General features: G+C 44.4%; 1 protein-coding gene across 5 annotated transcripts in view; it reads right to left on the reverse strand.

Moving 5' to 3' along the window:
- The window catches only part of atp2b3b (ATPase plasma membrane Ca2+ transporting 3b), a 98,261-nt gene that overhangs the window by 49,884 nt on the left and 34,824 nt on the right, over positions 1–13,553 (reverse strand). For 3 of the 5 annotated variants that reach the window (XM_041800029.1, XM_041800030.1, XM_041800032.1), the window contains exons 7-12: positions 8,377–8,430; positions 8,091–8,132; positions 5,107–5,271; positions 2,681–2,752; positions 2,165–2,307; positions 655–787 (exon numbers count right to left, since the gene is read on the reverse strand). In XM_041800029.1, coding sequence (XP_041655963.1) covers positions 655–787; positions 2,165–2,307; positions 2,681–2,752; positions 5,107–5,271; positions 8,091–8,132; positions 8,377–8,430 — 609 coding nt within the window. The remainder of the gene's footprint in view (positions 1–654; positions 788–2,164; positions 2,308–2,680; positions 2,753–5,106; positions 5,272–8,090; positions 8,133–8,376; positions 8,431–13,553) is intronic. The other 2 variants (XM_041800031.1, XM_041800033.1) reach the window with 1 other exon arrangement.

The following is a 13,553-nucleotide window of genomic DNA, read 5'->3' on the forward strand; positions in this document are numbered from 1 at the left end:
AAAAAGGAGCTCAGACCAAGTACTGAGAGATAAAGGAGGAGACTTTAACATTTCTGTTAAATAAATCCTGTTGATGTTTTCTATGATCTAATATTTAGAGATTTGTGAGCGCTAATCATCAGGATCAGAACAAAAAGTCTGAGATATTTCCCTCTGTGATAAATGTTTTATATGTGGAAGTTTGACTTTATAAGTTAAACTACAGGAAAATAACAATCTTCTTGGTGATATTCCACTTTTGCAGATGCACCTGTATTTACTGTCTTCACTTTTATTCTCAGGTCTGTGGCTGAAACAGATGAAAGACTTGATAAAATAATAGCTTTGACTGGTGATTTATGAATCACCACTGAAATATAAACATCAGCACCTAAAATAAAGTGTTTTTCTGATTAAATCAATCACGTATTGATTTGCCAAAGCTGAACTGATTTATATTCAAACCTGATGTGAAATCTGCTGAGGATTAGAAATAAATCAACGATAATGATTCAGCCAGATTAAATGAACTCATGACTGCCAACACCTTTGAATTTATAAAAGTACCTTAAATATCTGAACTTTGTGTCCCATAAACCTAACGACCACACAGGACAGGTGCAGGCCCCTTTCTGCCAGAGAAGCATATTTAAGAGCTTAGCTCTCCTCACTCACCCACATACGTCTGCACCACCGTCATGCGGTTGGTGGTGAGGGTCCCCGTCTTGTCGGAGCAGATGGCCGTGGCGTTTCCCATCGTCTCACAGGCGTCCAGGTGTCGCACCAGGTTGTTGTCCTTCATCATTTTCTAAAGAGACGGAGAGCAGACGGGATGTGAGGTGGGTGGGACAGGGGTAAATGAAGATAGATAAATAATACACCTGGGTAAATTAAGCTTATCAATCAGTTTCTCATTTCTGTGGTTTGGTGTCGTGCTTATATAAAAGCTTTGACAGTTCTAGTATTAGAAATAGGGATGCACGATTTTGAATTTTTGCCGATATCCAATATGCCGATATTCATAGATTCATTTTAGCTGATACTGATATCGGTACCGATATTTAAATATGTTTGACATGGCTAACCAAAAAGTTAGTTCTTAGAACATAATTTAAGGTTTGAGGATGAAAAAAGACAACACACTTTTAAGTTTAAAGAATGAGGATAGATACAGAAAAAGATCTCGACTTACATTGGTCTCTTGGTCCAGTCTAAAACTCCACTAATTTATTGGTATATTTGGCCACATTTATAGCTAATATATGCTGATACCCATGGCCAAAATATCAGATGCAAATATCGGCAGAAATCTTAATATCTGCCGATACCGATATCAGGCCGATAATATCGTGCATCCTTAGTTATAAATCTTAACCAATAAGCTTAGCGCAAAGCTTCAGCTATCCTGAAACTAACTTTTATTTAAAGGGGACATATTTCACCCTTTTAAGACAAGTTTATATCGGTCTCAGAGGTCCCCAAAACATGTTTGTTGAAGTTTGTTGCTGAAAAAAACACTCCAGTATTAATTTTTGTGTATTTAAAACCCCCTCTGTTTCAGCCCTGCTGTAACCAGCTGTTTCTGTGTCTGTAGCTTTAAATCTTACTGAGCTGTTTGATTACATCTCTGACTCCTCTCTCAGGAGAGGAGGGTGGGCATTTCTCCCAAGAAGGGAGGGGCAACCAAACCTGAGGGCAGGGCTAACTCCCCTCATGACATCATAAAGGGAAAATCTGAGAACAGCTTGTTTCAGCACAAATTTTCTGAAAGGTGGCGGGGGGGGGGGGATCTTTTTGGTACTTGAGGGGATTATGGACAGGGGCACATATTTGTGTTAGAAAAGCCTGAAAAAGTGATTTTTGCATAACGTGTCTCCTTTAAACCTAGTCCAGGAACATGGACCACACCTCAACCAAAGCCCACTTCTGCTGCCAAACACAAACAGGCTCCATCATTCATCCTCCTCTGGCTCTGAAGGCCAACCCCTCCTCCTCTGGCTCTGAAGGGCAACCCCTCCTCCTCTGGCTCTGAAGTCCAACCCCTCCTCCTCTGGCTCTGAAGTCCAACCCCTCCTCCTCTGGCTCTGAAGGTCAACCCCTCTTTCTCTAACTTCTAAACTTCAGGATGCACTACACTCTACCATCCTGTCGTTAAACATTACTGGAAGTATCTGCTTGTCTGTACCTTGACAGAGTAAGCGAGGGAGATGGTGACAGCCAGTGGTAACCCTTCTGGGACAGCCACGACCAGCACAGTGACACCGATGATGAAGAACTTTACAAAGTACTGAATGTAGACCGGGGTGCACTCCGTTAACCACGTGCGACCTAAAACACATCATATTTGATATTAATATCAAAGTTAACATCATGGCTATCAGCTTCTAATGCTCCATTTTTGACTAAACTCTTTTATTTTCTAACATAAAATCCTAAAGACTGACTTCCTGTAGGCCTGAATGTTCTTCTGATTAATGTTAAAGTTATGACTATAATAATACTGTATTTACACCAGAAATCTGCTGATAACTTCCTCCACTAACTCAAACAAGTAAAATAGAAACTTTAAACTGAAACCAGTCATAAATTTTGGAAAGTGACAGAACAGAAATTTAAATTGTTCCTAAAGAAAGACATGGATACGACAGAAAATGTTCAAGGAAGTGAGAATGATGTGCATTCTTGCTGCTAACACACAAACCTTCAACGACGAACGTGTTGATGACAAAGTAGAGCACCAGGATGATGACGGTGATGGCCGACATCACCAAACCTGACAGGAGAATCAGAGAGGTTATTCAACAGATTTCTATTTTCATTTACTCTCCTGTGTCTTCACAGTCAGTCACAACACATTAAACTCACTATCTCTGACACAACTGTCTGTAGAAAGCAGATCTACATTCTAAATATATCTGCACCACTAATGGAATAAAAAATAATAATTTCACATAAACATACATCTCCATAAGTGGAACTGACAAATAATCTAAGATTTCTGTTTATTCAGATGTGTCCACAAAAAAATCCAGGGCCTCTGATAAACCCAGAGAATGGACCCTGATAAACCCAGAGAATGGACCCTGATAAACCCATCGAATGGATCCTGATAAACCCAGAGAATGGACTCCTATAAACCCAGAGAATGGACCCTGATAAACCCAGAGATTGGACCCTGATAAACCCAGAGAATGGACCCTGATAAACCCAGAGAATGGACTCCTATAAACCCAGAGAAGCGACCCTGATAACCCCAGAGAATGGACCCTGATAAACCCAGAGAATGAACCCTGATAAACCCAGATAATGGACTCCTATAAACCCAGAGAATGGACCCTGATTAACCCAGAGAATGGACCCTGATTAACCCAGAGAATGGACCCTGATTTACCCAGAGAATGGACCCTGATAACCCCAGAGAATGGACCCTGATAAACCCAGAGAATGGACCCTGAAAAACCCAGAGAATGGACTCCTATAAACCCAGAGAATGGACCCTGATTAACCCAGAGAATCGACCCTGATAACCCCAGAGAATGGACCCTGATAAACCCAGCGAATGGATCCTGATAAACCCAGAGAATGGACTCCTATAAACCCAGAGAATGGACCCTGATAAACCCAGAGATTGGACCCTGATAAACCCAGAGAATGGACCCTGATAAACCAAGAGAATGGACTCCTATAAACCCAGAGAATGGACCCTGATTAACCCAGAGAATGGACCCTGATAAACCCAGTGAATGGACCCTGATAAACCCAGAAAATGGACCCCTTATAAACCCAGAGAATCGACCCTGATAAACCCATAGAATGGACCCTAAAAAAACCCAGAGAATGGACCCTGATGAACCCATAGAATGGCCCCTGATGAACCCAGAAAATGGACCCCTGAAAAACCCAGAGAATGGACCCTGATAGACCCAGAGACTGGACCCCTGATAAACCCAGAGAATGGACCCTGATAGACCCAGAGAATGGACCCTGATGAACCCAGAGAATGGCCCCTGATAAACCCAGAGAATGGACCCTGAAAAACCCAGAGAATGGACCCTGAAAAACCCAGAGAATGGACCCTTTTAGACCCAGAGAATGGACCCTGATAAACCCAGAGAATGGACCCTGATAAACCCATAGAATGGACCCTGATAAACCCATAGAATGGACCCTGATAAACCCAGAGAATGGACCCTGATAAACCCAGAGAATGGACCCTGATAAACCCAGAGAATGGACCCTGATAAACCCAGAGAATGGACTCTGATAAACCCAGAGAATGGACCCTGATAAACCCAGAGAATGGACTCTGATAAACCCAGAGAATGGACCCTGATTAACCCAGAGAATCGACCCTGATAGACCCAGAGAATGGACCCTGATAAACCCAGAGAATCGACCCTGATAGACCCAGAGAATGGACCCTGATAAACCCAGAGAATCGACCCTGATAGACCCAGAGAATGGACCCTGATAAACCCAGAGAATCGACCCTGATAGACCCAGAGAATGGACCCTGATAAACCCAGAGAATCGACCCTGATAGACCCAGAGAATGGACCCTGATAAACCCAGAGAATCGACCCTGATAGACCCAGAGAATGGACCCTGATAAACCCAGAGAATCGACCCTTTTAGACCCAGAGAATGGACCCTGATAAACCCATAGAATGGACCCTGATTAACCCAGAGAATCGACCCTGATAGACCCAGAGAATGGACCCTGATAAACCCAGAGAATCGACCCTGATAGACCCAGAGAATGGACCCTGATAAACCCAGAGAATCGACCCTGATAGACCCAGAGAATGGACCCTGATAAACCCAGAGAATCGACCCTTTTAGACCCAGAGAATGGACCCTGATAAACCCATAGAATGGACCCTGATTAACCCAGAGAATCGACCCTGATAGACCCAGAGAATGGACCCTGATAAACCCAGAGAATCGACCCTGATAGACCCAGAGAATGGACCCTGATAAACCCAGAGAATCGACCCTGATAGACCCAGAGAATGGACCCTGATAAACCCAGAGAATGGACCCTGATAAACTCAGAGAATGGACCCTGATAGACCCAGAGAACGGGCCCTGTTCTTTGGGACCCCTCCAGGTGTGTTCATGGTTTACCTGCTTTGCCGATCTGAACGGCGAGCTTGGTGAGTTTGCCCTGAAGCACGCTCTTCTCTTTCTTTGGGACGTTAGTCTTCTTCTTCTCTCGGTCCTCCACCTCGCCACCCTCTGCGCTCTTCAGAGGCTGCATCTCCATGGCGACGCCCCCGTCCTGCTTCTTGGCTACAACACAAACAAACACAAACAGACTGAGTCTGGAGGAGAACTCACCTACACCGCTTCAGTACGGGAACACAGGAGGGACACTTTCCCATCCATCTGGGAAACAGCCCATGGACGGTGTGTGGGAGAGGCAGAACCTTTCAAAGAAAACTTGGAGGCTGATTGGACGGACATCCTGTCTGTCACATTCAGTACAGGCCAATCAGAGCAACAAAATGTGATGTAGTAAGGATTCATCAACTACCAATATCTTGTTAGCAGTCATGTGATCCCGATGACACACAAGGGAAGTGAAGAAACCAGGGTGAAGGTAGTAAAGTTAGTGCCAGAGTCTAGGACTGAGACCAGAGTCTACAAGAGTCTAGGACTGAGACCAGAATCTACAGAGGCTAGACTGAGAGCAGAGTCTACGGGGGCTAGGACTGAGACCAGAGTCTTGAGGAGTGTAGGACTGAGACCAGAGTCTACAGCAGTCTAGGACTGAGACCAGAGTCTAGAGGAGTGTAGGACTGAGACCGGGGTCTACAAAATCTAGGACTGAGACCAGAGTCTAGAGGAGTCTAGGACTGAGACCAGAGTCTAGAAGAGTCTAGGACTGAGACCAGAGTCTACAAGAGTCTAGGACTGAGACCAGAGTCTACAAGAGTCTAGGACTGAGACCAGAGTCTAGAGGAGTCTAGGATTGAGACCAGAGTCTACAAGAGGAGTCTAGGACTGAGACCAGAGTCTACAAGAGTCTAGGACTGAGACCAAAGTCTACAAGATTCTAGGACTGAGACCAGAGTCTAGAGGAGTCTAGGACTGAGACCAGAGTCTACAAGATTCTAGGACTGAGACCAGAGTCTAGAGGAGTCTAGGACTGAGACCAGAGTCTAGAAGAGTCTAGGACTCAGACCAGAGTCTAGAGGAGTCTAGGACAGAGACCAGAATCTACTGAGGCTAGGACTGAGACCAGAGTCTAGAGGAGTCTAGGACTGAGACCAGAGTCTACAAGAGTCTAGGACTGAGACCAGAGTCTAGAAGAGTCTAGGACTGAGACCAGAGTCTAGAGGAGGCTAGGACTGAGACCAGAGTCTGCAAAATCTAGGACTGAGACCAGAGTCTAGAAGAGTCTAGGACTGAGACCAGAGTCTAGAGGAGTCTAGGACTGAAACCAGAGTCTAGAAGAGTCTAGGACTGAGACCAGAGTCTAGAGGAGTCTAGGACTGAGACCAGAGTCTACAAGAGTCTAGGACTGAGACCAGAGTCTAGAGGAGTCTAGGATTGAGACCAGAGTCTACAAGAGGAGTCTAGGACTGAGACCAGAGTCTACAAGAGTCTAGGACTGAGACCAAAGTCTACAAGATTCTAGGACTGAGACCAGAGTCTAGAGGAGTCTAGGACTGAGACCAGAGTCTAGAGGAGTCTAGGACTGAGACCAGAGTCTAGAAGAGTCTAGGACTGAGACCAGAGTCCAGAGGAGTCTAGGACTGAGACCAGAATCTACTGAGGCTAGGACTGAGACCAGAGTCTAGAGGAGTCTAGGACTGAGACCAGAGTCTACAAGAGTCTAGGACTGAGACCAGAGTCAAGAAGAGTCTAGGACTGAGAACAGAGTCTAGAGGAGGCTAGGACTGAGACCAGAGTCTGCAAAATCTAGGACTGAGACCAGAGTCTAGAGGAGTCTAGGACTGAGACCAGAGTCTAGAGGAGTCTAGGACTGAAACCAGAGTCTAGAAGAGTCTAGGACTGAGACCAGAGTCTACAAGAGTCTAGGACTGAGACCAGAGTCTACAAGAGTCTAGGACTGAGACCAGAGTCTAGAGGAGTCTAGGATTGAGACCAGAGTCTACAAGAGGAGTCTAGGACTGAGACCAGAGTCTACAAGAGTCTAGGACTGAGACCAAAGTCTAGAGGAGTCTAGGACTGAGACCAGAGTCTAGAGGAGTCTAGGACTGAGACCAGAGTCTAGAGGAGTCTAGGACTGAGACCAGAGTCTAGAGGAGACTAAAACTGAGACCAGAGTCCAGAGGAGTCTAGGACTGAGACCAGAGTCTAGAGGAGTCTAGGACTGAGACCAGAGTCTAGAGGAGTCTAGGACTAAGACCAGAGTCTAGAGGAGACTAAAACTGAGACCAGAGTCCAGAGGAGTCTAGGACTGAGACCAGAGTCTAGAAGAGTCTAGGACTCAGACCAGAGTCTAGAAGAGTCTAGGACTGAGACCAGAGTCTAGAGGAGTCTAGGACTGAGACCAGAGTCTAGAGGAGTCTAGGATTGAGACCAGAGTCTACAAGAGGAGTCTAGGACTGAGACCAGAGTCTACAAGATTCTAGGACTGAGACCAGACTCTAGAGGAGTCTAGGACTGAGACCAGACTCTAGAGGAGTCTAGGACTGAGACCAGAGTCTAGAGGAGTCTAGGACTGAGACCAGAATCTACAGAGGCTAGGACTGAGACCAGAGTCTAGAAGAGTCTAGGACTGAGACCAGAGTCTACAGCAGTCTAGGACTGAGACCAGAGTCTAGAGGAGTCTAGGACTAAGACCAGAGTCTAGAGGAGACTATATCTGAGACCAGAGTCCAGAGGAGTCTAGGACTGAGACCAGAGTCTAGCTGATCCTCTTTAACAGCTTTTCTCCCTCATTTTCTTATAAACATGTTTTTAACAGAAACACTGATGTACTACTAAGATAAAACCCTGTGGGTTACGGGTCAGACTGGCATGAGTACTGGGGGTCTAGACTGGTCTGGATGGCTCGCTCTACTGTGGTTCATAGAGAAGCATTCATCAGTTTAATCTTTACATGATTAGCACGTTAGCACTAGCAGCAGTGCGTTTACCTTTGTTCTGATTGTTCTCCACGGCGCCGTCAGGCTGTTTACCTGGACAAAGACACGGAGAGTTAGTCAGACGGACACAGAAACACTGACAGTCATAAAATCTGATCTGCAGACACACAGACAAACGTCTGGAGACAGAGAGGGAGAGATGGAGGTGGTCACATGTTCAAACACTGGGTCAGAGACTCTTCTAGAGTCCACCAGAGGTGACTGCACCGAGCACTGGGGTCCATTCATTGGCTGAGGGGAGGAACGGGGCGGGGCACACGACTGAATGCTCACATACCATTGGTCACTGTGCTGAAACTGGCTTCAGTGGAGGTGGGCAGAGTACTGTCCTCTGTGTGGGGGGTGGGTGTGTGAGGGAGGGGGGCACATGAGAGGAGTCGGTAAAAAAGGGAAACAAAAGAGAGCAAAGAATAAAAATCATGTTTTTACAGAAATGAAAGAAAAACGTGAGAGACGATCAAAGTAAACAGCAAACTGGCATCCAAACAGGAAAAAGTAACACGCTCAGGCATTAGTAGAAGAAGCATGAATAATGGATGAGCTCCAGTAAACCACTGTCTGAGTGATGGAGCCATCAGAGGCTGCAGCCACCGCTCAAACACGCCCATGTGGCTCTGCAGAGCACGCCGCGGCTTCAGAACAGAGACTACAGAAAAGTCAGAGTTTCTGTTTAAACACGCTGATGTAGGGCCGTCCCAAAACCACAGTTTTATTTTTTGGAACACTTCATCGTTTTTGTTTAACATAACTGTGTTACACAATAAGAATACAGAAACAAAAGAAAAACAAGTAAAGAAATATTGTAGGGAGACAGAGTTTTGAAATTGCCTCATATTTTTCAGCATCACATTGTAGAAATCTATTTTTGAATATTTTAGTGATTGGGCAATTCTGTCTAAAATGAGAGGGAAAAGAAAAATTAATTAATTAATTAATTAATTAATTAAAAAAAAAAGTAAAGTCAACCAATAAATAGATTTAAGAAATGATAATAAAATATTTACTAACTAAATATGAATTAATTAATTTAAAATTAAATAAAATAAAATTTATAAAAATAAAAGAATTAAATAAATAAATAATAACAATAATAATAATAAATAATAAAATAATAAAATAAAATAATAACTAATAAGAATAAATAAATAACTAAATGATTATTAATTATTTGAAATAAACTTAAATTAAAAAATACAAATAAATTCATTAAATAATTGAAAATTAGATAATAAATAATAATAATAATAATAATAATAACAACAACAACAACAACAACAACAACAACAACAACAATAATAATAAATAATTAAACAGTAAAAATAAAAATAATAATTTAAAAAAACCTACAATTTTTAAGCGGTTTAAAACCAAAGAAAGTAAAAGTCCTTGGCCCTGATATCAGCTTGTCCTTTGTATTAAATCAGAAATGTCAGGGAAAATCCAGCAGCATTCTAACATTAAAACTTTGTTAATTTTTCCTGAATGAAAATATCACCATCTCCATTTCATTAGCATCCTAGCTGCTGATGCTAAATATGATCAGATGTCTATCAAACATGACTGTTACTGATAATCCTTCACATTTTATTCCTCTCCTCTCTGCATCTCCCTCCTCTTTCTCTCTTTTTCTGTATGCATGTCTCTGTATTTCTACACCTTCTCTCACTGCATCTCCCTCTTCTCTTTTCCTGCTTTTCCCTCTTTTATTTCCACCTTCATCGTCTCCTTTTTCTAGATCTTTCTCTACCACTCCCCTTTGTCTCTTTCTGCCTTTCCCTCCTTCCTCTTTCTGTCTCACTCTTTTCTTCCTTTCTTCGTCTCCCTCTCTCTTTTCCAGCACCTGCTCTGTTTCTATCTGCATCTCCTTCCTTCTCCGTCTCTCCCTCTCCTGCATCCTGCATCTCCCTCTTTATTTTTCTGCGTCTCTCTCCTTCCTCTGTTTTTTGTTGTTATCTCCAGTTTCTCATCTCTTCAGTGTAACTCAGCTGGTTTTTATTTTGGTGTTTCCAGTTAAAACATTCATAAATAAATCTTCATCTTACAATATCCTGACATGACTTTAGAATGACATCTATTGCATTTCTCTGTGTCTCTCTTTTCTCGTTTCTGCACCATGAAGCCCAGTTAAACCAGTCAGTAAACCAGTAAGGGTCATTTGGGCAGACGGCTGCTGCTGCTACTCCTGATACAGATGATTCTAGACCGTTTCATCTTTGTTTGTTTTTCAGATAAAGTTTGTGTTTCTTTCCTGACTAAGGTCCAGGAGTGAGGAGGAGGAGGAGGAGGAGCGGCCCTGAATCTGGGCTGCTGTAAGTCCAGTTTCCTCCGTCAGTGATGGTCTGGGCGCTGTTGGCCGTCTACCAGAGCCCTCACTCTCTGTCTGCTGAAAACTCTGCAGAGATGCTGGTCTCCTTTTCCTGCAGGACTTGGCCCCTCTATCATAGTTAGAGTATCACCAGTCCAGGTCCAGGGCTGCTGCTGGATGCCATCATATTGCTGTTATGTCAGGGTGCAGCTTCGTTCTCACCTCCTGTCAGCAGGTCTACATGCTGACGATGTTTCTCTCCAGGATGAAGGATGTGTGGGAGTTTAAGAGAGAAGAGTCTGAACTTCTGGGTTTCTGTCAGGAATGAGGGTCTCAGTGATGTCACTTTAGACCAGAATCAGAGTTCTCAGTCCTGCATACCAGGACATTTCCTCCTTTTTAAGAAGCGAATATTATCTGAGAGACATTCCCATGCAGAGGGAAGCTGCAGCGGGAGGCGGGGCACGCTCCACTGCTCCCGTAATGACATTAACCCTAAGTGCTTGTGAAAGTCCGTGCAGCCTCCGTTGTTGTCTGCAGCTCGCCTCGCCTCGCCTCGCTCTGACTGCAGGGAGCGTCCAAAACACATTTCAGCACAGACTAATGCTCGCCGCTCTGACCAACCAACACTCTTCCCTGAATCCCCCCACCTCCCCCCACTCTCCCCCGCTCTCTCAATAATTGATTCAGTGTGATTCAGACTCTCTTGCTCAGATTAAGGAGGGAGGGGAGAGAGAGAGAGAGGATGTGGGCTAAATTATCGATGAGGTTAAACTGGTGTGTTTCCTGTTCCAGCTCTGATCCCAGATCAGCTAGGCACCCGACTAATTCACAACCACACACTCAGATACACACAAACAGACACACACTCAGATGGACACACTCACACACACACACTCACCCCTACACACTGAGATACACACTCACCCCTACACACAGATACACACTCAAACACACACACTCACCCATACACACTCAGAACGACCCCGACAGTGCTTCTCCGTGTTTGTGTTGTTGTTTTGAACCCCTTTAAGGCGTTTTTCATGTGTCTGTTGTTGTCTTGTGTCACTTTAGCGTCCCGTTTTGCCCCCTCTGCTTCGGTTTATCCTCACTGTGTGAATCTTTGTGGCTGCTTTTCTCCGTGGAGGCTTTTTGACATCTCTTTGCATCTATTTCTGGGAGTAAAAATCTCTCCTCTGTTGTTGTTTTGTCTCTTTATGTTGAATTTGTGAGTCTAAGTAGTCATTCTAGGCATGTTTGTGGTTGTTTAAGTCTCTTTAAGGTTTTTTTTTCACCCAATTAGCTGAATTTACAGAGCCTTCAGAGAGTGTTTTACCCTTTTATTGATTTTATAAATCAGTCATGGTCCGGAAACTTGGATTTCTTAAGAAACAGAAATACATAAATCCTCTCTTTAACATCAGAGTGGAACCAGATTCCTACAGAGTAATGTCAATTAAATAAAATCTGTAATTTTAAATAAATGACTGCATAAATATTCACCCCTTCTAGTCAGTATTTAGTAGAGTCACCTTCACTGGATAAGATTGTCCTCCAGGATTTATTTTCCCTTTTACCTTTACAAGCCTTCCAGGGCCGGCAGCTGAGAAGCATCCCCACAGCGTGATGCTGCCGGGAAGCATCCCCACAGCACAGTGCTGCCGAGAAGCAACCCCACAGCACGATGCTGCCGAGAAGCATCTCCACAGCACGATGCTGCCGAGAAGCATCTCCACAGCACGACGCTGCCGAGAAGCATCCCCACAGCACGATGCTGCCAGGAAGCATCCCCACAGCACGATTGCTGCCGGGAAGCATCTCCACAGCACGATGCTGCTGAGAAGCATCCCCACAGCACGATGCTGCCGGGAAGCATCTCCACAGTACGATGCTGCTGAGAAGCATCCCCACAGCACGATGCTGCCGGGAAGCATCTCCACAGTACGATGCTGCTGAGAAGCATCCCCACAGCACGATGCTGCCAGGAAGCATCCCCACAGCACGATTGCTGCCGGGAAGCATCTCCACAGCACGATGCTGCTGAGAAGCATCCCCACAGCACGATGCTGCCGGGAAGCATCTCCACAGTACGATGCTGCTGAGAAGCATCCCCACAGCATGATGCTGCCACCAGGGTGCTCCACAGCTGGGATGGTGTGTTTGTGGTGATGTCAGTGTTTGGCATCTTGTCTGATGGTCTCAAAGCTCCATTCTGGTTTCATCAGACCAAAAAACTTTCTTCCTCTTGACCATGGAGTCTCCCACAGTCCTTCTGGTGAACTCTAGTCCAGATTGAATCTGAGTTTTCTTCAACAGTGTCTTTCTCTTTGCCACTCTCCCATAAAGCTCTGACTGGTGAAGAACCCGGCCAACAGTTGTTGTCTGCAGAGTCTCTCCATCTCAGCTGCTGAAGCTTGGAGCTCCTTCAGAGTAGTCATAGGTGTCTTGGTGTCCTCTCTCACTAGTCTCCTTCTTGCACGCCCACTAAGTTTGTGAGGACGGTCTGATCTAGGCAGATTTACACATGTGATATATTCCTTCATTTCTCCATGATGGATATAACTGAACTCTGGGGGATGTTCAGAGACTTGGAGATGTTTCTGTCTTAGACTTTTCAGTCATCTTTTCTCTGAGTGTTCTTTTGTCTTCATGGTGTAATGGTAGCCAGGAATGCTGATGAACCAGTGACTGGACCGTCCAGAGACTCTACAATCACTAACTGTGGGACTACTAGCTCCTCTGTTGGATTAACTCAGTCACTTTAAAGGAGTGAAGATTTGTGCAGTCACTTATTTTACATTACAGATTTATTTTTGACGTTACTCTGTAGAAATCTGTTTTCACGTTGACATTGGAGGGTTAAAGTTGTTTCTGTACCTCTGTAGTCCTGTTAGAATGGTTCTCTGGCTTCTATATAGTTCTCCTTCTGGCCCTGCTCTTCACTGCAGTCATCATTTACAATGATAATTCATCAGTTTGTTGCTACTTTGCAGGTTTTTGTGTCTCTTTTTTGTTGTTTTGTGGTTCTCGGTGTCTTATTTGACATCATTTATTGTTATATACATGTTTTTGAGGTTGTTTTGCGTCTCTTTACAGTCATTCTATTGATTTTTCCATGATGCCCCTCCCTCCCTCTTTGGGTCTGCAGC

Source organism: Cheilinus undulatus, linkage group 11, assembly GCF_018320785.1.
Source record: "Cheilinus undulatus linkage group 11, ASM1832078v1, whole genome shotgun sequence".
NCBI lineage: Eukaryota > Metazoa > Chordata > Actinopteri > Labriformes > Labridae > Cheilinus > Cheilinus undulatus.